The sequence below is a fragment of the Lutjanus erythropterus genome, chromosome 3 (assembly GCF_056507025.1).
Source record: "Lutjanus erythropterus isolate fLutEry1 chromosome 3, fLutEry1.hap2, whole genome shotgun sequence".
Classification (NCBI taxonomy): domain Eukaryota; kingdom Metazoa; phylum Chordata; class Actinopteri; order Lutjaniformes; family Lutjanidae; genus Lutjanus; species Lutjanus erythropterus.
In genome coordinates this window covers 26,345,100-26,361,204 of record NC_139319.1, presented here as the reverse complement: position 1 = coordinate 26,361,204, position 16,105 = coordinate 26,345,100, and the positions used below count along the sequence as shown (strand labels likewise).

The window sequence follows — 16,105 nt, the reverse complement described above, 5'->3', positions numbered from 1 at the left end:
GGTTGATTATAGCACAGTTACATTTGATTTAATGTGATGAAGAAATGAATTATTTTGAGCACAAAAATAGAGCATATGAATACGCCATTAACCACAGATGTAAGGTGCTAGAAAAGCTTGACTTGCACCGTCAAAATGCCTGACAAGTTCTTGGATTTGACTTTGGGAAAGGTGTAGGAGCCCTGCTTTTAAGAAATACGAAATTTCCAACAGTGCGTGAAGGATGCGTGACGTCTCACCGACCAATGACAGCAGCTAACAGAACCCAGCTGTTGCTAGGAGACGTTTGTTTGGTGTTGCTAGATGAAGTGTTTGGCCTGTCTGAGAAAGTAACAAGCGGACTTTTTCTTGGCGAAATTTGAATTTATTGACGATAGAAGGCGTATCTTAACATCTCACAGCAGAAAGAGATAATAGGTTTTGTTTTCCAGCCATGGCTCTTGAAACACACGGTGTTCCTGAACTTGAACTGCAGGCTGTTATTGGGTTCAATGGTAAGTTTTCCTGCAAACTGCTCAGTGCCAACTTACGTTAGCAAATGTTAGCTAGCGAACGAACTAACGTTACTTTGTGACAACAAATCAAAAACTTGAAGGAATACTAGCTAGGTTACTTGATAGCACGCTAATGTGAACTTATGAAACACGTGAGAGTTTTTTTCAATTGTTATATGCTAGATGGCGAATTCTTGGTTTTATACCAACATAATATATATTTATACCAATACCAAACTGGTGTTTTAACCCTCATTTTACAAACATTTAGCTAACGTACGTCCCTGGTGAAAACTGCTGAAGAAGAAGCAAGAATTACAACAGAAATATTAACTTATTTCTTCTCAAAACACTATTAGTTATTTAATTAATTTCATCTGAAGGGGGAAAAAACACTATTTTAGGACAGTGGCGGTTAATTTGCATATTGTGTAAAATAAATATAGCAAATGAGCAAATCTGTCTGCTGTCTCCACCCTACACACTTTAAATTAGGACCTGTGGCAAACAGACACTCAATAAATAGTAGTTCCAATTTGCAGAGGCAAAATTAGGTGCTTGGTACTCTAAGAAATCAACATATTTGTATTTTTAAAAAGCACTAATTAAAATAGAAACAGAAAGCAATGGTATGAAGTCATTAGGAATAAATTGATTGACAAAATTGAAATGACAGAATAAACACCTGTGAGATGTGAGCTTTGCTAACTACTTTGTATTTGGTTTGATTAGTTAGATAAAGGTTGCATCTTGTGACTGCAATCTGCTCATCCCCCTTTTAAAACAGTACCATTAATCCATCGTGGTCACAAACATTTAATCTTTTCCAATCATCATCATCAGTCATCATCATTTAATCATTGCCATCCCAAAACGTGTTAGATCTAATGTTCTGCTACACTTTGTTTTTATCAGGACATGTGATTTCTGGCCTGAGGGTCCATCCAGACAGAGAGCACCTGATCTACCCTCTGGGATGCACAGTCATTCTGAAGAAAATCAAAGATGGCAAGCAGGAATTCCTGCGTGGACACACAAACAATGTATCCTGTATTTCGGTGTCGAAAAGTGGATCATATATTGCGTCTGGACAAGTCAACTTTATGGGCTTTAAGGTAGCTGTAGTTACGATACATTATAAAATCCCCCCAATACCATCAATTACCTGATTAATTTGTTTTTGCTTTTGATGCCATGGAACCAAGGAATGAATCATTATATTTTTTTAATTTAAAATATGTGGCCATTTATAGTAAGGAATGGCAAAACTTTTTTTATTTTATTTGTTTGTAAATTTTTTAATTAATACATACATATTTCCCTAGGCTCCAGTAATTATCTGGGACTATGCACAGCGAACAATCCATGCCCAGCTGGTGCTCCACAAGGCTAAGGTAGAGGCACTGACTTTCTCTCCCAATGACAAGTACCTGGTGTCCCTTGGGGGGCAGGATGATGGCAGGTAAACATCACGTTTGGGTAGTGCAGTCCAGAGGAGCTTGTGCTCCCTCCCAGATGATGAGATTGTGTCACATGAGATCAGGAAAACATACATGTGACCAGTTGAAAAGCAGAATAGTAGTAGTAAACCATATTGTGCACTCATTCTATGATATAAGTGTTTCCTACTCACTTGATTATAACTCAATACTCAAACCAATGCCATACCAAAACATTTTATGTAAGGACCAAATATCTCTACATCAATGTATACAAAATTTTTCTGTGTGACTTTCAGAACACAATCTTAAGTACGGTATGTAAATTAATTCTCTTCTACATATTATGTATTTGTTGAGTGTGTGAGGTGTTTCCTGTGTGTTAACAGCATTGTGGTGTGGAATATTGCGACCAAGCAGGCCATCTGTGGGAGTCCAGCTTCACTGAACAGTGCTGGCCACTGCAGCGCTGTGCAGTACTCAAACACCAACAACAATATCTTTGTTTCAGGTGGGAGGTGAGTGGATGGTGTCGACTGGCATTCTGTAAACCAACTACATTATACAAAGGGTTTATCAACAAATTAAATCTTAATCCCTCATTTGAAGACATCTAATTGTTGTTTTTAGTTAATGTACCATTCTTATTATTCTCTGAGAGTATTTTAATGTCATTGGTCTGTTTTGAGCAGTGGAACATTGCGAGTCTGGGAGCTGGACCTTGTCAACAGGAAGATCAGACCCACAGAGTGTCAGACAGGCAAGCTGAAGAGGATCGTAAAGTGTATAGAGGTATGACCTTTTTGGAGTCCAACAGCAAAATTGCTATTGCCAGATCATTGGTGGCACAGTTGCAGTGGTAGTGTTGCTCACAGCTCACAGACCTGTTTATATTATAACACAGATTTCCGAGGATGATCAGTTCATTTACTGCGGCACCACCAGTGGAGACATCATGAAAATCAACCTGAAGACGAGACTTCTGCATGACTGTGGTCCTGTTAAACAAAAATTCAGAATGGTAGGTCAGCGCAACTGTCCTAATTTGGCTTGGTGAAGGCAAATTCAGTGGTTGCTCACCCACATTCTGCTTGGTAGTCAGGGCCCAGTTACACAAAACATTTTAAGTTTTGTCGTTAAATATGCCACTTAAAGCTTAATTTCTTCTCAGCAGGGGGACCTGCTTAGAGTTACATGTAGAGAATACCTTAACATGTTTATTGCAGTGAAAAAGATTTTACAGTGGTAAAATTTTACAGTTTCGATGGAGACTGTTGTTATCACCTCCATCCAAGAGGTCCCAAAAATTCCTACATGTTTGTTCGGGTCAAAAAAGAGATGACAAATTACAGACATAACATCCTTTTGCCATGAGTTATTTATTTATATTTATTTTTTTTGATTAACACATTAAAGCATTTAGGCTATAGATACAAATTAGACTGTGACCATAACTGTAGGTAACTTTAAAGCCTGGTTGCTAACATGAAGCATGAAACCTAAAAGCAGAAACCTAATTTGATATAAAAGAAATATTTTTAACACAATTGATTACTTACATTATTCATTTATCCTTATAAACTCAGTAGCAGTTAGGATCAAATTAGAGGTACCTTCATTTTTTTTTTTACTTGCTAAGGGACAGTTTAACTAATTTTAGGGGATTCCTTAAGTATAAGACCAAGATAAGGATGTTTTGTGCAAGCAATTTAATTTGAAGAAAACCATAATTCTGACTCTAAGGAAAATCTTAACTTGAGGTGTTTTGCGTAAGTGGCCCCTGCTGCTTATATAGAGTGTTCTTGATGGACAGCTCTTATATGCAAGGGCTCAAGTCATGTAATGTATTTAATTTGATCAGAGACTGTATTTCTTTCACATCTTTTATGCATCATGATGTCATTCCTGATAACAGTCTTGTTTGTAGGTATATTCCTTTACTTCTAGAATCTAGAGTCTCTTTTAATTTATAACACTTAGAAGGTCATAGTTTATTCCTGCTGGAACTCAGAATGTAAATTGTAAATAATAACTTTTTAGAACAACATCTTAAAACTCAGTGGTCATGTCTTTTCTGTACAGGGTGTCATCGTCCTCAGGATACTGAAGTCTGGGGACCTGCTTTTAGGCTCTGGATCTGGCACCTTCGCTCTGTGCTCCACGACCAACTTTAAAACTCTTAAGTGAGTCCTTAAATGGTATAATTTAAATAATCTCTGTTAAAATTTGTTTACATTTGGTCATAATACATGATGTTCAAGGTTCATGGCATTACATTAAAATAAATATCCATGTTACCAAAATAAGATAAAACTTTTTTGTACTCATCTCATTATTTTGTACTCATTTCCTCTTATCCCACATCAGGGAGGTCCAGCTGGAAAAGGGTGTGACCTCCATCGCTCTCAGAGGAGAAGGGCAGCAGTTCTTTGTCGGGACAGAGGCTGCCCAGATCTATCGCTTCAGTTATGACGACTTCAAAGCTGAGCTCATTTCAACCAGTCACAACAGCGCTGTCAAGGGCGTAGCCATATTTATGTAAGTGGCAGGCAGACAATTCAAGGAGTCAAAGAGTCAGAGTCATCAGTCAGTTTGTGTTTTAATGGCTTAGAGAACCACCAGAGAGAATAAGATCGCAAATGGCCTTTGTATTTCAGCTTTTGAGTTTGGCAAGAAATATACAACCTCCATCCAAACTCTGTTATGCTGTAAGAGAATCATTTTGCTGGACAGGATGTATAGGAAATTTATCATGCACTGTTTAAAAAAATCAATACAGTTTTTCAGGTTAAGATTTATTGATGAGAATAAGAGCTTCTTGCACAATGCCTATACAGTATAATGGTGTTAGGCCAACTGCCTGTTCAGATCTGTATAGGACTGTTTGAGGTTGTATAAGCACATGTTGTCTGATTCAACATTTTTCAATGTGTTGACACATTTGTCTAACAAATTCAGCAGTGCTTCCCCAGTGTTTTCCAGAGCTTGAAATGAGGCTAAAGTTGTATTTACAATCAGGCAACAGCACACCAAAAAGTGTTGCTGACCTTCACTGTGTGTGTTCACCAGTAGATAGGCAGAGAAAGGCCCAGCTCTCTAATCCCAGTACTAACACCTATGTAATAATAATAATAATGATCATAATAATAATAATATCAGCCAGTATGTCATCTGTGGTACAACAAAACAAATACAACCATGGAATGTTTCTTATGGCCTCTCCTAAAATTATTATGAATATTGCAAGCGATGATTCCTGAACCTCTAGTGTAAGTAGCTGTATGACCTTTTTGGGAAAACAGCTTAAACCCCATTTGTCTCTTACAACGCATGGATTCAGTACCCATTTGTGCTCACCAGAGGGTGACATATGCTTGCCTCATTCATGTTGGCCATTACAAGCTCAGGCAAATAGTATTGGTTTTAGGTGGTCATGGGTGATATTGTACACGAGTAATACAGCTTCATCATATCATTAACATGGATATTTGGTTGAATGACTTTCACTCATTTAGCATTATTTTATGTGGGATGGTCATACCCACATTCACATAACTGTAACTCCATATCTCTTTCTTTTGTTTTTCTACTAGTGGAATATCTGAATTATTTGCAACCTGTTCTGAAGAGGACATCAGGTTGTGGCACATAGACAAACCCAAAGAGCTGCTGCGCATCACTGTACCCAACATGACCTGCAATTCTGTGGACTTCATGGCTGACGGACACAGCATCATCAGTGGTGGGAATCAGGGAGATAGATTTGCAAACAAGACTTTAGAGCTCATTACCACAGAGAATATTCAGTTTTCACTTCAACTAAAATTAAACAATTTCACATATCGATATCAGATTAATCTAAAGTTGATTTCATTGTTTTCTAGCGTGGAATGATGGGAAGATCCGCGTGTTTGCACCGGAAAGTGGTCGACTCATGCTCACCATTGAGGATGCACACAGAATGGGTGTGACAGCCATCGCTGGCACCAGGAACTGTAAGAGGATCGTTAGTGGAGGGGGAACGGGGCAGGTCAGTAGAACAGTGATTAAAATATAATAGACCATTTTCACAGCAGCCATTCTGACATGAAATAGTTTGGTAAACATAGGTGTTACCAAAAATAGTAACTGCTGTTATTGTGCATGTTGGCTCCCAGAAGGGCTTTGCTAGACTAAATGGAATGCGACCTTAATTAGTTTTATTGGTAAAACCTGTGTTTACTCTTCTATTTCCTACAATATGGCTGCCATGAAAAAGGTCCATTGTTAAAGCGATGGTGTAATGTTCAGTGTTCTCATCCAGTCCAGTGAAAACACAAAGAAACACTGAATTTCTCCACAAACCTCATGATAGTGTTACATTTTAGAGATGGAGTGCCCAGTAATTCCTCCAAGATGTCAGCAATTGTGTGCTAGCAAACACCATGTGTGGCGAATGAACAACAGTTGGTTGCACAACTTGCACTGTTTTCTGGAAACTGGATTTTTATTTATTTATTTATTTTTTCAGTTAGGAAGCCGTATACTTAAAAATTAAATGAACATTCTGCTTGGGGTTAGTAAGCTAACCCTGTTACCCAGCCTACTTATGTCATTACAAAACTTGTAAAAGGACCAAACTGATCAGAAGAAGAAAAATATCCTGCTTGATAATCTGTTGCAAATGGCAGCAGCTACATCTAAACTTCTCTAATGGTGTGTTTCTGTTATTTATTGTGGAATTTCTCCTAATCTGATTAAATTGATTCAGAGATGACAATATGTTTGTTTCAAGTGAAGTCGGAAAGGGACGGTTCAGATGATATGAAGTGGGTTTATATGAGGTACTTGTCTCTGGTCAGTGTATTACCTACACCAGATGGTGGTCGACACGCCTGCAGTTTGGAGAAGCAGCAGGAGTACCGGTGTAGAAACTAAGCGGTGAACAGGGTCAGCAGCAAAACATATTTCAGCCACCTAAAAAACTTTGTATCCATTGTGTCATATCTGATGTAAAAAAGATCCTGTGAGGTTGAATGACTTTGGGTTCACCTAATGCAGGTGCGCGTTTGGGAGCTGCGGCCACAGAGCCATCGACTGTTAGAGACCCTGAAAGAGCACAAAGCCTCTGTCACTTGTATCAACATCAAGAGTGATGACAAGGAGTGTGTCACCGCCAGCTCGGATGGTACCTGCGTCATCTGGGACATAGTGTGAGTAGCCCATCTCTCATAGACACATACTATGTGTTTCATCTTTAAAACTTTAGTGTAGTTAGTGCATAAAATGCTCCCTTTTGTGAGCCTACATTTGTTTTCAGTAGTTGTATGAAATACAGTACACACTTGCTAATCATATACAGTACATAGTCACAAAGAGAGAGTGATGCCTTCAGGTCTGAGTTGTAATGAGAGAGAACTGCTGAAGCTGTTATTCTCAGCTGAAGCTGTTCATCAGTGCCTTGCTGGCACAGTAGGAATAAAAAGAAATCCAGTACATTCTTTATGAAGAAAGCTTGAAATCCTTTAATCCCCAGGCTTCTTCTGTGAGGAGAATAAAAAAAACCTTTAAAAACTCTTGACGGTGGTCATGTTTTTTCACCCTCTCTCTTCTTCAATGAACAAGCCTGTGGATTAAAGGCTTCCAGGTGTTCATCAAAAGTAGCATGGATTTCCTTGTTCTGCGTGTTTATGAATAAGCTGATGTTGGAAAAAATATTAGTTAGACAAGAGACTGTAATGAATCTAGATCAGCACCCTGTCCAGCCAGACACATAATCATTTCTGTGTCCACAGAGGACATTGTGCAGGTGTGTGTGCATAATTTATTTCCATGTGAGTGCACAGAACATTTAATTTTGTGTCTGTAATTATCCAGATTGGCTTATGTTTATTTTGTTTGCCTTGAAATTGAAACATTTTATCACATTAAACCACACTGGGGAGTTGCATTACTACACCACTACTACTCAAACCACTACTACACTGGTGAAAGTTACCCTTCTCCTGTATTTTTTTTCCCTTCATTTCCTGCTGCAGGCGGTTTGTGAGTCTTCAAAGGGTGATCGCCAACACACTGTTCCGGGCTGTGTGTTACCACCCAGAGGACTACCACATCATTACCAGTGGCACTGACAGAAAGGTGTGTTTTGGGACACTTTTGCTCAGCAGAAGAGATTTTAAGTATTTCCAGTTGGTGTTTTTTTTTTTTTTTTTTAGAATATGATTCACAGCTGTAACTCAAAATACTAATAGTACATTAAAGTAGTTAAAATTAGCTCAACCTTATATCTAGAACAATAACATGCAACTTACAGCACTAATGGAGCAGTAATATTTATCTAAAACATAAAACAGAAATTTACAATCATGTCATAAAAAATAGTTAAACACTGACAGGGGCAATTTTATTGCAGAATGCGTACTTTTATTTTAGATACTACTTTAGATACTTGAATCCGGGACTTTTACTTTTAGTGGAGTATTTTCACAGTGTGGTGTTAGTCCTTTACTTAGACCTACTACAAGGAACTTTCATTTTGTGTTGTTTATAGTGGCCCCTGTGTACAAAAGTGGTATGAGCATCGCTAACTCGTGTTGTAAATTTCTAGATCTGGATTTGTGTGTATTTGTTTTAAGTAAAAGAAAGAAACGCATTTTACAGTCTATAGCAATTTAGTGATATATTTACTTGTGGCTGTGTAAGATTAATAACTGTAACATGACGATGACAACAGAAAGTATACTTAATCATAGTATCGATCATACTCCTCCTAAGTTACATAATAATATTAATAATAATCTTTATTTATAGAACAGTACATTAAACACATGTTAAAAAGTATTTCACACAAGACAACAATTTAATAACAGGCAGGTCAAACAATTTCAAGCAAATAAGTCAACTAAAACCAGTAAAATAAATAAAACCAGCAAAATGGCAGTCACTTAAAATCAAGTAAAATTAGGAAAGACTGATCAATTTAAAAGGGGTCATGATTTCCTCAGGAAGCTTGTTTCACACATGTAAGTCGACAGCTAACAGATTGTGTTGTTCAGTAATACTAATGTAGTATGAGCCATAACCACCACATATAAATATCATGCTAAAAATAGTGGAACAATTCTCCTCCTGTTTCTTATTAACTGGCTATTGTATCACTGCAAACCTTGCTTGTCAAAAACAGACTCTTCAGGTCTGCATGCTGTGAATCACTTCTTATCTGGAATTTTCTTTTCATTGTTGTTTTCCAGCTGAAACAACAAAAACAACAAGGGCTGATATGGGCAACACATTAGTACAAAACAGTGTTTTCAATTACACAGACAGTGGGTTACATCCCATGAAGTTTGTATTCCATTTTTTTCCAGTATTTTATGTATTGTTCAGGTCGTAGTCTTAAGGAAAAGGCCAGTTCGTCCATACAATTTATTTCATTGACAATTGCAGTCCTTTCATCCTTTGATGGAAAGTTTGCCAGCAGCCACTTCTGACTGACGTTTTCTTGCTTGCAACCAAAAGAACTTATTTATCGTAGGCAATGAGTTTGTCAGGGAAATTGTTTGGTCTGATTTCTGGGGGAGTCAGACCCCCTGACAGGCATTAAGAATATCTAAAAAATAACTAGAATAACTATATAGAAATAGCCATTTGATTGCTTATGTAGGTTATACAGATACATCTGCAACTTTTTCATAAGTTAAAAAAGTCCTTGTAGTAACTTTAATTTATGTTCTAGCCATTATACCCCAATATGCCGTCTGAATGTATGTGTACCTTCAAGATTTGTTTTGGTTGATTAACTCAGCAGTCATGCGTCATAGGAAAAAAAATAATGATTGAAAATCCCTCAGGGTGCAAAGAGACTGGCACTCGACAGTCATAATCTAGATGTCTCATTATGCTATTATTGTTATTATAATCTCCAGTCAGTGTGCATGAGAGAAAAGCCTGCTGTTCAGCTAAGATCAGCCTAGAGGAGCATACTGAAGACTTCCACAATCACACGCACTTGCATGTCCGTAGATTAGTTTGAAAAGCCTGTAATGTGTTTCTCAGCTCAACATAATGAGGCCATTGTATCGGCTGCTAGTCACTGTGACAAAAACACTCAGCCCTTTAAGTCTGTTATTTGGTGGGTAATTTTGATAAACTTGTGTGCGTAAGGTCAGAAGTTCATAGCGGCAGAATGAAATGCTTGTTTCCTTGATTGTGCACTTCATCCACACCCGTTGAACCCGGCCACACACTACAACCCATATTGTTTCCCTCCCCTGCATGCTGAGAGGTGAGGACAAGTTGTGCTAATTAACTCAGTGCTGTGGATGTGCTGAGTGAGCGGAGAGAGAGAGTGAGAAGGAGGGATTCAGGGAAGGGGAGATAGATGGGGGGGGGGGGTGCCGTGGTGTTCGTGCCTTCCTGCGGATGTGCCTGTGCCACCCGAGTGCCAGCCAGATCCACCATCTGCTCATCCCAGGACACAGGCACTCTGTCTAAAAGAACAAATACCATCGCTCTGCTCTGCTCTCTATCTCTCCTCTCTTTACTCCAACCCTTCATCAAATCCCAGCATGCATCTGTGAGGAAATGCACAGAAAGTAAACCCCTCGCAATAGAACTTAGCGAGGGGGTGAAGAGAAAGAGAGTGGCAAAGAGACAAGGGGAGTGGAGGGTCAGAGAGAGGTTTTATTTATGAGAGTATTTTGTCAAGGATGATGATGATGCATTTTTTAATGCACAATAGTGGTGACAATATGATGCTAACTCTCCCTGTTTGTTAAGGAATGTCTTTTTAGGAGGATGGGAATGATTGTTGAGGGCGTTTATTGTGTTGTTTGCAGTTAATGTCGTCATAGTTTTGTTTTCGAAAAGAAGACTGTAGCCTTGATGTACATAATTAAAATGTAAAATACTACTCACACGGCACAATGCGAACTTATCCAATAATGAATATGTGAAGATTTTTAAAAGCATTTTGACTTTATTTGGTGGTGTTGCAGTACAGAGAGGCAAGAAACACAGCAACCACCAGGATGCCCCCATAAGATCTTTTCTCACTGTGTTATTATCACAAAGCAGGGTCACATTGGGATAGTGCCTATAGTGTCATAGTACATTTTTAATGAACAACATTTGAACAAAAGTAGAATATAATTATGCCACTATATGCAGTGAATCTGAAGTATAAAATATTATTTTATGATTGTTTCACAGCAGTTATGTTCTAAAGCACAAATAAACATATCTCCAAAAAAAAATATAAAGCGATATTACATGAGAGGGAGTGCTGTTACAGTTGTGGCTGTTAGACTGCAGGCAGACATTTATCAATTAACTGAAATAAGCAACAACATATTATGATTACTTACATTTAATAATTTATTTGGCTCAGCCAGCATAACTAGCTTCACAACAGGACTGGGCCTGGACTGAAGCCGAGCAACACTTAAACATTTTCCTGCACATTAACATTGCCTCGTGAAGTAGACCTCTTTAGTTGTCTGGATGGATCCATAAAATTGTCTCAAGGCTGTATTCAGCTCAGCCTTCTGAACAGACTGAATGTCCATGTTCATATTGTGAAGACGAGCTGAGTCTGAAAGCAGTTCAAAGAGGAATGTATCCTTTTTTTTTTTGGCTACGCCTACAGCTCATGCATGGCGTCGGGTTATGAGTTATAAGATGGAGATGGTAAGCTTTCGTTTTGGGATTGTCTTCAGTTTTTTTGACCCAGCACAGCACTGTGAAAACTTCCTCACTGAGTTTGTGTGATATAAGTGATTAACATCTAGATACATGCTAAAGTCATGTAACAGATGAAGTTACTAAGCAACTACCAGCTGCTATTGGCAAAACAAATGCTGACAGGGTGATCAGGCTCTGAACTCTTGTCTCTCTTGTCACCTTTTATCAAAGTAAGCAATTGACAGGAATAGATTAAGTAATTACAGAAACTCTAATAAGCCCATAAGCTAGTCATTTTCTACTAAATTACTAAAGAACTAACTGTTGTATAATAAGAAAATACAGGCAGAGGGCAGAGTCTCTGACGCCACCACACACTTCTAGTGAGTCATTAGTGATAGTTTATAATGATTATTTTAATGTTAGTCTATACATAGTTTATTTCTAAGGAAATCCTGCATTTTATGGCTTTAACAAAATATGCTGTCCTGTAATACATAATTACATTGTGTTTCTCATTTTGGATGCATATTTTAAAGGACCCAATAGCACAAGGATTTAATGATGCTGATCTTGTCTGTGGTTGAGGCAACTGCACTCTGGCTGTGAACTCAGGTCCTTCCTGGTTATAAGGTGAACAGCACTAACAGTAGGCCTTGCTTGCCACATGTAATTAATTTCCTGGTGGCCCATGTTGTGGCTGTAGGACACTTTCCCAGGCTGAGGCTGAAGGAACACAGATGGGTCAAAACAACTCACACAGGTGTGAGTCTCTAATAAGCTGAAATGAGATAAGGAAGGAGGGGAGTTGTGACTGTGGCCAGGAGGAAGGAGATGACACGAGGGAGCAAAAGAAGGAGAGTTACAGTAACTTTGGTCATGCTGGGATATACAGCATTTTGATTTGTCATCAGTGGCTTTCTTAGAGGTACTGCTTTGTCTGATGCTTGGTGAAAAGATGCTGATTTCATGTTGGTAATCACATTAGAAGCACACACCTCAGCTGAATGAATGTACATATTCTATACAGCTGCCTTATGTTCTCATTTCATACAGAGTGGAATAAGGAACGATTTAAAAACTTTGCATTTGGTGTTTACCATGAACCGTCCCCCCCCCCCCCCCTCCTCTGGTCATGGCTGCATTTTCCTAAATGTTTTGCAGTTCTGTTTTGTTTGGGGGAAATAATATCAGTGAGCCATTCCATCTGAATTCGCCAATCTGTGTCAGAGAAACACTGTAGTTTGAAGCGGCCCCCACAGAAATGTTCCTTTGGCTTGTAAGGGACAGAGAGAATCACTCTGCAGTTCTGAACCTATAAATAAGATTCTTTTCTTTTTTCTTACAGAGGCTTTTGTTCCTCTTTCATTCCATAATAACCAACAGTATTTGATATGTCTGTGTGAGATTACATTTCCCCTCCTTTAATGCTTTATAGGCTCGATGTTGTGCAGAGAAATGAAATCCTGTCTAAGAGGCTGTTCTTATAAATGTTGGGCTTATTCTCAGCAGCTCTGTGAAACATGAACTTTTCCTTTTACGAGTAGCCAGCCGATGTAATGCTGCATGATTTTATTTAGTTTAGTCCAACAGTAAACGTCTTTAGCAACATTACAATCAGGATTTATAGAGATTTTTCAGTAATTAGATCTTTGGTGTGTAGCGCTTTTAACACTTGATGGACTCTGAAGTGCAATCTGTTTAGCCTGCATTTTACTAACTTTGAAATGACTTCTGGACTTTTAAATACACATAAGGACTGAAATTAGTGCTACTAAATCTTCTGTTAGACGCTCATTCATGCAGGATGACTGAGAAGACTGATTCTAATGATCAAATCCAGCTGGCCCTTCATTTACCGTACCAAACTTTAAAGCTGTAATCAGGTTGGTCATATAAATAACAAGAAAGGACCCTCAGTGGTTCTGTGATGTTTCTGCTGCCTGCGCTATAAATAACTTCAGCTAACAATTGCCTTTTGTGAGACGAGATACTTTGACAGCTGCAAAGCTCTGGGGATGATTAAATCTCATTTAGATCAACAAACATGGCTTCAGTAGATGTGTATGTGAAAGGCAGTAGTGGTACATTTATTTTGTACTTTAGTACTGTTGTTAAATACAAATTTGATGTAATTGTTCTTAACTTGAGTATTTCCATTTTTTGCAAATTAATTTTGCAATCAATACCACCACATCTTGGGGGCAAATATTGTATGTTTTACTTTTCTTACTTCCTTTTTACTCTAGTTCATTTGTCCGACAGCTGTAGTTACTATTTACTTTTCAGATTATGTGTTAATTTTTCATATCCTTCCTGTTCGGTGATAAAATATGATTTTTGATTGGAATTTTTCTGACTGTGTTCCTTCATGGGTTGAGAAAATTCTTTGTAAGCTAAATAAACTATTTTTTAAAAAAAACTTTTAGATTAGCTGGAAAATACATCGTCACAAAAAGAAAACAGGTCTGTTGAGTGAGTTCGTAAAAAGTTGACTTGACCTTATTGTGCTGTACTCTGGTTTAAAAGTGACGTGCCACCGCAGTAATGGCAGCTTGTCTATTTCCTCCTGCAACTCTTTGTCTATATAAAGTGGTTAAACAGACCTTTTTCATGGTAACCATACCGATAGGAAATTGTGGGATAAAAACAGGTTTTAGCAATGATACTAATTAAGGGCCCGTCCTATTAAGTGTCACAGAATAGCGCAATCTGACTTTGATTGAACTGAATAGAACAGGACCTTGATTGGTATCTTTGGTAACATCTGAATTTTTCCTACTAGTTCATGTCAAAATGGCTGCTGTGAAAAACATCTGTTAGCTCAACCTTAAACATCTACAGCAGTAAAATGCAACATGCACATTAATACAACAGTAATATTAAGTAGCAGTCTTGATACAAGCAAACATCTAAAGAACCGCCACGATGCAGAGTTCAAGACGTTTGCTGATGCTTACCTTCTTTTTTTGGACGCATCGTCATCATCAGCGAGAGTCTCGCTGTCCTTAACATCATCCATTAATGACCGCAGCCACTTTGAAAACTGTCCGTAAAATTTCATGTAAGTCCATGTAAAACTGAAATAAATGCAGAGAACACCTGTAGACCACAGCCAGCCGCTGTCCAATAAGTCCTGGCAGGTGTAAACTAGTTGCAAGAATGAGTACTTTTACTTTTTGTTACTTTTAGTAAATTCTTCTGATAATACTTACATACTCATGTATTGCAATTCCACAATACAGTATATGATGATGTAATAGAGCAATAGCACAACAATATAGACATGCAGTCACTTGCATCATCTGTATGGTAAAAAGAAAAAAGATCAAAAGGTTTATGTGTCATTTATGAGACATACTTGATGATTTAAGGGAAGATTTATGAAAGATTTAAAAGACTCATTGTATCTTCCTCCCTCTTAGACACCAGGTCCACCATAAATAATGGAGTTGATGGACAAATATGTGTTATGTACTTCATCTGCAACTCCACTTCAGGGTTTCTGTGTGTTAACTTCCTCCTGCAGGTTTGCTACTGGGACGCGTATGATGGCTCTGTCATCAGAGAGCTGGAGGCCTCGCAGTCTGGAGCCATCAATGGGATGCACATCTCACAGGATGGCAGACACTTTGTGACAGGTAACGGCCCATTACACATCTGCTGCTTCTTATGTTGTTGCTGTGCTCCATTTAGTGATTTTCCTATCAATACAATTCAACGGAAAACAAATGAGTCTAAATCTACCAATTCTCTAAGGGACATGAGCACTCAATATATAGATAGTCATGCTTTTACACTTGTCCTGGTTAACTGCTGATCAAAGCAGCCCTTTAGTTAAAAAACTGTAATATTAAATACTTAGATTTGTCTTAATCTCAGCATTCTTGTGTTATTGTTGAGTGTTTTCGTCTCTTCTACATACTGTACACCACACTCTTACTCTAACTTCTCTCAGGTGACTAACATATTTCTCAATGCAGGTGGAGATGACAAGCTGTTGAAGGTGTGGGACTACATGGAAGGTGAAGTAACCCATGTAGGAATAGCTCACAGTGGCAGTATCACCAGCATCAAGCTCTGCTCCAACAACAGCACCCTAATCAGCTCCAGCGCAGACGGAGCCATTCTCCGATGGAGATTCCCTCACTCTCCTGCCTCTTAATGTGATCTGTGGAGACAGAATTTTTTTAATCTGCTAACACAGCACTCATATTCAAATATGTCCAACATCCTGCCCTAATCTTCCCTCTTAGCAAATGTTCCAATGAGAATTCAACAATCTTACACATTTACATTGCAGAATGGATTTATACTCTGACCAATGAGAATAAATGTAATTTGAAGCATCAGTGAATATGCGAGATTGTTTCCTTTTTTCAGCAGAGAAAATACGACTTCTGTGCAAGTGACGAGATTAGATAGGTAAAGAGACTTCTTAAGCAGTGTAGTGTCTTAAGTGGTAATTCCACACAGGAGATGAATATAGGTGGGAATTCACAGAGCAAC

The 16,105-nt window shown here is 38.3% G+C and overlaps 1 protein-coding gene across 1 annotated transcript; it reads left to right on the top strand.

Moving 5' to 3' along the window:
- Positions 1-309: 309 nt before the first annotated feature.
- On the top strand, positions 310-15,769 carry cfap52 (cilia and flagella associated protein 52). Its single transcript, XM_084713230.1, has 14 exons — positions 310-494; positions 1,410-1,609; positions 1,820-1,956; positions 2,323-2,451; positions 2,626-2,725; positions 2,838-2,954; positions 4,016-4,116; positions 4,301-4,471; positions 5,527-5,675; positions 5,818-5,963; positions 6,974-7,125; positions 7,951-8,053; positions 15,126-15,237; positions 15,580-15,769. Exons 1-14 carry the CDS (start codon positions 434-436, stop codon positions 15,759-15,761), a joined length of 1,860 nt encoding a protein of 619 aa, XP_084569356.1. The 5' UTR covers positions 310-433; the 3' UTR covers positions 15,762-15,769.
- The last annotated feature ends 336 nt before the right edge of the window (positions 15,770-16,105 follow it).